At 43.4% G+C, this 6,803-nt stretch overlaps 1 protein-coding gene across 1 annotated transcript in view; it reads left to right on the top strand.

Moving 5' to 3' along the window:
- The first annotated feature begins 683 nt into the window (after nt 1-683).
- The window catches only part of LOC140496221 (uncharacterized), a 24,503-nt gene continuing 18,383 nt past the window's right edge, over nt 684-6,803 (top strand). The window contains exon 1 of the mRNA XM_072595721.1: nt 684-827. Within this exon, the coding sequence (XP_072451822.1) occupies nt 684-827 (144 nt within the window). The remainder of the gene's footprint in view (nt 828-6,803) is intronic.

Below are 6,803 nucleotides of genomic sequence, written 5' to 3'. Positions count from 1 at the left end.
GCAGCCAGATCAGTGGCAACACGACCGGCACTGTTGAACAGCAGGGAGGCTCAAATTATGGGCTCAGTGGGAATAGGGGACTCTATGATCAAGGGCATAGATAGGTGTTTCTGTGGCCACAAACTAGACTCCAGGGTTGTATGTTGCTTCTCTGGTGTCAGGGTTAAGCATATCTCTAAGCACAGAGTATTCTGATTGGGAAGGACATATTGATATGAATGGCACAGGCAGAAAAGAAGACTAGACCCTGCAAAGGGTGTTCAGGGAGTTAGCTACAAGGTTGAAAAGTAGGAGCTCTAGGGTTGCAATCTTGGGATTTCTTCCTGTGCCACATGAGTGTGCCAGCGAGGCTAGGAACACGAAGCCAGGACAATTAAATATGTAACAGGGACAACTTCCACTATTTGGATCTTGGGTGGTCTTCCAGGTTTGCGAGTGCTACTTGGGAGTGCTAAAATTAGTATGGCAGGCTATTGGGATTAGAGAATTAGGTCAGCAAATAAAATAACCGAGGACTCATCTGAGACTAAGGCCTGTTTGATCAACAGGAAGAACAGACAAGGAGTGGTTACTAAACACAGCTAGACTGGCGGTCTGGGGTACGTTTGTTTTAATGTGAGCAGGGAAGGTAAATGAACTTAGATTGGAACAAAAAAAAGTTTTGTTGCAGCTCTTATAGAGACATGGTTGCGACAGGGGCAAGACTGACAAATAAATGTTCTGAGATTCGATATTTCAGAAGAGACAGTAAGTTACTGACAAGGGCGAATATCACAGCCACGCTGAGGGAGGACAGTTTCGAGCGCTCACTCAATAAGGCCACAAAGGTAGGGCTCAGGGATAGGAAGAGTGCAATCACGTTGGTGGGGTTGTGCTACAGGCCTCCTGACAGCCAGTGGATCATAGAGGGAACAGATATGTGGCAGCTTCTGGAAAAAGGTAAAAACACCAGGGTTGTTGTGGTTGGTGATTTTAACATCCCCAATATGACTGGGACTCGCTTCATGCCAGGGGCTTGGATAGGGTGAGGGGCGGAGTGGATTTGTTAGGTGTGTCCAGGACTTTTTTTTTGCAACAATATGTAAACAGTCTAACAAGGGAAGGGGCCATACTAGACCTGGTACCTGGTATTGGGGAATTAGCCCAACCAGATGATTGAAGTTTCAGTGGGGTCCATTTTGGAATAGTGATCATAATTCAGAATGTTTAAAGTTACTTATGGATAAGGATAAGTGTAGTACTTAGGTGAAAGTACTAAACTGGGGGAAGGCAAACTACCACAATATTAGGCAGGAACTGGTGAATCTAGATTGAGGTGGCTGTTTAAGGATAAATCTACATCTGGCATGTGGGGATCTTTCAGTTGATTAGAGTTCAGGACCAGTATGTTCCTGTGAAAATGAAGGAGAAGGATGGCAAGATTCGGGAACCTTGGATGACAAGAAAAATTGAGAGTTTAGTCAAAAAGAAAAAGGAGGCATATGTAAAGTTTAGGAAATTGAAGACACACAGAATTCAAACAAAGAATTATGAGGGCTAAAAATGGCATGATATGTCTTTGGTAAACAAGGTTAAGAAAAATCCTGAGGCATTTTATGGATAAATAAGGAGCAAGAGCTAAGGAAAAGGATGGTTCAACTGAAGGACAAAGGATGGAATTTGTGCCTGGAGCCAGAGGAAGTGGATAAGGTCAGTGTTGCTAGATGTGCTATCCACAATGTTTATGCCCTCATGGGTGCTCCATAATAACACTATCTGTAGCTCCAGGCCTTCAGGGAACTGTAGATCTGCATGCTTAAGTCCCTTTAAGGGTTTTATGCTAAAGATTCTACCATTTAACTGTGTACTTCCCACCTGCATTAGATCTCGCAAAATGCACCACCTCACAGTTGCCTGCATAAACTCCCATCTATTATTTTTCCACCCAAATCCTGCTGAACCCTTGAGCAACCTTCCTCACTATCTGCAGCTCCCCCAATTGTGGGCAGCACGGTGGCAAAGTGGTTAGCACTGCTGCCTCACAGCGCCAGAGACCCGGGTTCAATTCCCAACTCAGGCAACTGACTGTGTGGAGTTTGCACATTCTCCCCGTGTCTGCGTGGGTTTCCTCCGGGTGCTCCGGTTTCCTCCCACAGTCCAAAGATGTGCAGGTCAGGTGAATTGGCCATGCTAAATTGCCCATAGTGTTAGGTAAAAAGGGATAAATATAGGGGTATGGGTGAGTTGCGCTTCAGCGGGTCGGTGTGGACTTGTTGGGCCGAAGGGCCTGTTTCCACACTGTAAGTAATCTAATCTAATCTAGTCAATTTTTGAGTCAACCACAAATCAGGCCAACTACTACCACCTCCAAATTATTAAAATATATTACAAAACAACAGGGATCCCAGATCACTGCAGAACATCACTGAGCATAGATCCCAGTTTAAAATAAAAACAGCCTTCCACCACTTGTCTCTGTCTCCTATGACTTAATCAGTTCTGTATCCAGTTCATCACAAATCCAATGTGACTTTATCCTTTCTATCAGCCTGCTATGAGGGAACTTGTCAAAGGCCTTGTTAAAATCCATATAGACAACATCTATATCCCCAACTCATCAAGCATCTTTATCATGTCTTCAAAACACTCAAGCACACTACACTTCCCTGTATAAAGTTAAACTTCCTATCACGAATAAGTCCATATATCTCCAAATGTGAATAAATCCAATGCTAAGAACCTTCTCCAATAATACCCTTGCCATTGACATAAGGCACACCAGCCTGTAATTTCCCAGATTATCCCTGTTGCCCTTCTTAAATCAAGGAACAATGTTGGCTATTCTCTAATCCTCTGGGATCTCTCCTGTGACTAAAAGATGATAGAACAATTTTATTTAAGGTCCCAGCAATTTCCTCACCTGGTTCCCTCAACATTCTGGGACAGATACAATTAGATCCAGGGGACGTATCTACATTAAGCTTTACAAAGCATCCAACTTTTTTTTTAATATTGATATATCCAGCACATCAACATACTCCTCATGGTATTCACCATCCACCATGTTCTCCTCCTTTGTGAATACCAATGGACAGAGAGTCAGGATATTTTTTTTCTGGATGACATAAAGAACTTTCCACACATATCTCCCCTCTCACCTTGAACTCGTAACCCTTAGTAATTGAGTCCTCCACTTTGGGGAAAAAGCTTCTTGCTATCCACCCTGTCTATACCTCGCATAATTTAGTAGACCTCAATCAGGTCTCCCCTCAACTTCCATCTTTCTAATGAAAATTATCCTAATAATCCAACCTCTCTTCATAGCTAGCACCCTCCATACCAGGCAACATCCTAGCGGAGGCATTGGCTGAGATCTTTCAAGAGTCACTGGAGTCAGGGAAAGTCCCAGATGATTGGAAGATCGCTGTTGTAACCCCCTTGTTCAAGAAAGGATCAAGACAAATGATGGAAAATTTTAGGCCAATTAGCCTAACCTCGGTTGTTGGTAAAATTTTAGAATCCATCATTAAGGATGAGGTTTCTAAATTCTTAGAAGAGCAGAGTCTGATTAGAACAAGTCAACATGGATTTAGTAAGGGGAGGTCGTGCCTGACAAACCTGTTGGTATTCTTTGAAGAGGTGACAAGTAGGTTAGATCAGGGAAACCCAGTGGATGTGGTCTATCTAGACTTCCAAAAGGCCTTTGATAAGGTGCCACACGGGAGGCTGCTGAGCAACGTGAGGGCCCATGGTGTTCGAGGTGAGCTACTGGGATGGATTGAAGATTGGCTGTCTGACAGAAGGCAGAGAGTTGGGATAAAAGTTTCTTTCTCAGAATGGCAGCCGGTGATGAGCAGTGTCCCTCAGGGTTCAGTGTTGGGGCCACAGCTGTTCGCATTATATATTAATGATCTGGATGAAGGGACTGGGGGCATTCTAGCGAAGTTTGCAGATGATACGAAATTAGGTGGACAGGCAGGTAGTACTGAGGAAGTGGGGAGGCTACAGAAGGATCTAGATAGTTTGGAAGAGTGGTCCAGGAAATGTCTGATAGAATTCAACGTGAACAATTATGAGGTCTTGCACTTTGGCAAAAAGAATAAAAGCACAGACTACTTTCTAAACGGTGAGAAAATTCGTAAAGCCAAAGTACAAAGGGATCTGGGAGTGCTAGTCGAGGATTCTCTAAAGGTCAACATGCAGGTTGAGTCCATGATTAAGAAAGCGAATGCAATGTTGTCACTTATCTGAAGAGGGTTGGAATATAAAAGCACCGTTGTGCTACTGAGACTTCATAAAGCTCTGGTTAGGCCCCATTTGTAGTACTGTGTCCAGTTTTGGTCCCCACACCTCAGGAAGGACATACTGCACTGGAACGTGTCAGCAGAGATTCACATGGATGATCCCTGAATGGTTGGTCCTAACATATGAGGAACGGCTGAGGATCCTGGATTGTATTCATTGGAGTTTAGAAGATTAAGGGAGACTTAATAGAGACGTACAAGATAATACATGGCTTGGAAAGGGTGGACGCTAGGAATTGTTTCCGTTAGGCGAGGAGACTAGGACCCATGGGCACAGCCTTAAAATTAGAGGGGGTCAATTCAGAACAGAAATGCGGAGACATTTCTTCAGCCAGAGAGTGGTGGGCCTGTGGAATTCATTGCTGCAGAGTGCAGTGGAGGCTGGGATGCTAAATGTCTTCAAGGCAGAGATTGATAAATTCTTGATGTCACAAGGAATTAAGGGCTATGGGAAGAATATGGGTAAGAGGAGTTGAAACGCCCATCAGCCATGATTGAATGGCGGAGTGGACTCGATGGGCCGATGGCCTTACTTCCACTCCTATGTCTTATGGTCTAACCTGGATTGAACTCATCTACCATTTCTCTGTCCAATTCTCCAATCTCTCTCTATTCGGCTGCATTCTCTGACTGCCCTTTTCACTATCTGCTACTCACCAATCTTAGTGTAATCTGCAACTTGCTAATCAGATCAACTACACCTCCTGGTATTACAGTTACACAACAGTGAGAGAAATGGACATGGAGAACTATGTGAGAATGGTACAGAATAGTGAGTGAATTGGATACTGGTTACAATGTGAGAATCAAACATAACAATGAGTGAACTGGCTACAAGAATGATATACACCAGTGAACTGAATATGTGGAACCATGTGAGAATGACATAACAGTGAGTGTACAAGACATGGAAACCATGTGAAGATGATATATAGAACATTAGAGTGCAGTTCAGGCCCTTCAGCCCTCGATGTTGCACCGACCTGTGGAACCAATCTGAAGTCTATCTAACCACACTATTCATTTTCATCCACATGTTTATCCAATGGCCATTTAAATGCCCTTAAAGTTGGCAAGTCTCCTACTGTACATCTCTATGACAATGACTATCTCTGACATTTGTTCTCTATTACCCTCAATTTAAAGCTATATCAATCTGAGGAACAAGGTTCCCACTGTCCACCCTAGCTGATCCTCTGATCTTCTTATATGTCTTAATTAAAACTCCTCTCAACCTTCTTCTCTCTAACAAAAACAGCCTCAGTCCTCCGCCTTTCCTCGTAAGACCTTCCCTCCATACCAGGTAATATCCTAGTAAATCTCCTCTGGCACCCTTTCCAACTCTTCCATATCATTCCTATAATGGGGTGACCAGAACTGAACGCAATACTCCAAGTATGGCTGCATAGAGTTTTTGTACAGCTGCGTGATCTCATGGCTCCGAAACTCTATCCCTCTACAAATATAAGTGAACACACCGTATGCCTTCTCAACCACCCTATCAATCTGGGTGACAATTTGTAGGGATCTATGAAATGGACACAGATCTCTCTGCTCAGCTACACAACCAAGAATCTTAACCATTAACCCAGTAGTCCGAATTCCTGTTACTCCTTCCAAAGTGAATCACCTCACACTTTTCCACATTAAACTCATTTGCCACCTCTGGAGCTTATCTATGTCTCTCTGTAACCTACAACATGCTTTGGCCCTATCCACAACTCTACCAACCTAGTGTCAACCGCAAATTTACTAACCCATCCCTCTACACCTTCATCCAGGTCATTTGAGAAATGACAACAGCAGTGGCCCCAAAACAGATTCTTGCGGTACACCACTAGTAACTAACTCCAGATGAATATTTCCCATCAACCACCATCCTTTGTCTTCTTAGAGCTAGCTAATTTCTGATCCAAACAGCTAAATCACCCTCAATCCTGTGGTTCCATATTTTGTGCAATGGCCTACCATGGGGAACCTTATCAAACGCCTTACTGAAATCCACATACATCACATCTACCACTTTACCCTCATCCACCAGTTTGGTCACCTTCTCAAAGAACTCAATAAGGTTTGTGATGCACAACCTACCCTTCACCAAACAGTACTGACTATCCTTAAGCAATCTATTCCTTCCTAGATGATTATAAATCCTCTCTCTTATAACCTTTTCCAACACTTTACCCATAACCGAAGTAAGGCTCACTGGTCTATAACTACCAGTGTTAGCACTACTCCTGTTCTTGAACAAAGAAACAACATTTGCTATTCCCCAGTCTTCCAGCGCTATTCCTGTAAACTCCTGTATATGGAGCAATTGAGTCATTCAGCATAGAAACAGACCTTTCAGCCCACTGTGTCTCTGCTAATTCACAAACACTATGGCTAAGAGATAAGATTCGGGAAGTAAACACAACACTAAAAGAGTGCTATGGTAAACAGAGTTCCATTTTGTGGATCATTGGTTATCAGTATTGGGACACGAAGGAACTGTATCGTTCAGATGGACCCCACCTGAAC

This window comes from Chiloscyllium punctatum, chromosome 26 (genome assembly GCF_047496795.1).
Source record: "Chiloscyllium punctatum isolate Juve2018m chromosome 26, sChiPun1.3, whole genome shotgun sequence".
Lineage (NCBI taxonomy): Eukaryota > Metazoa > Chordata > Chondrichthyes > Orectolobiformes > Hemiscylliidae > Chiloscyllium > Chiloscyllium punctatum.
This window is presented reverse-complemented; position numbering and strand designations above follow the sequence as displayed.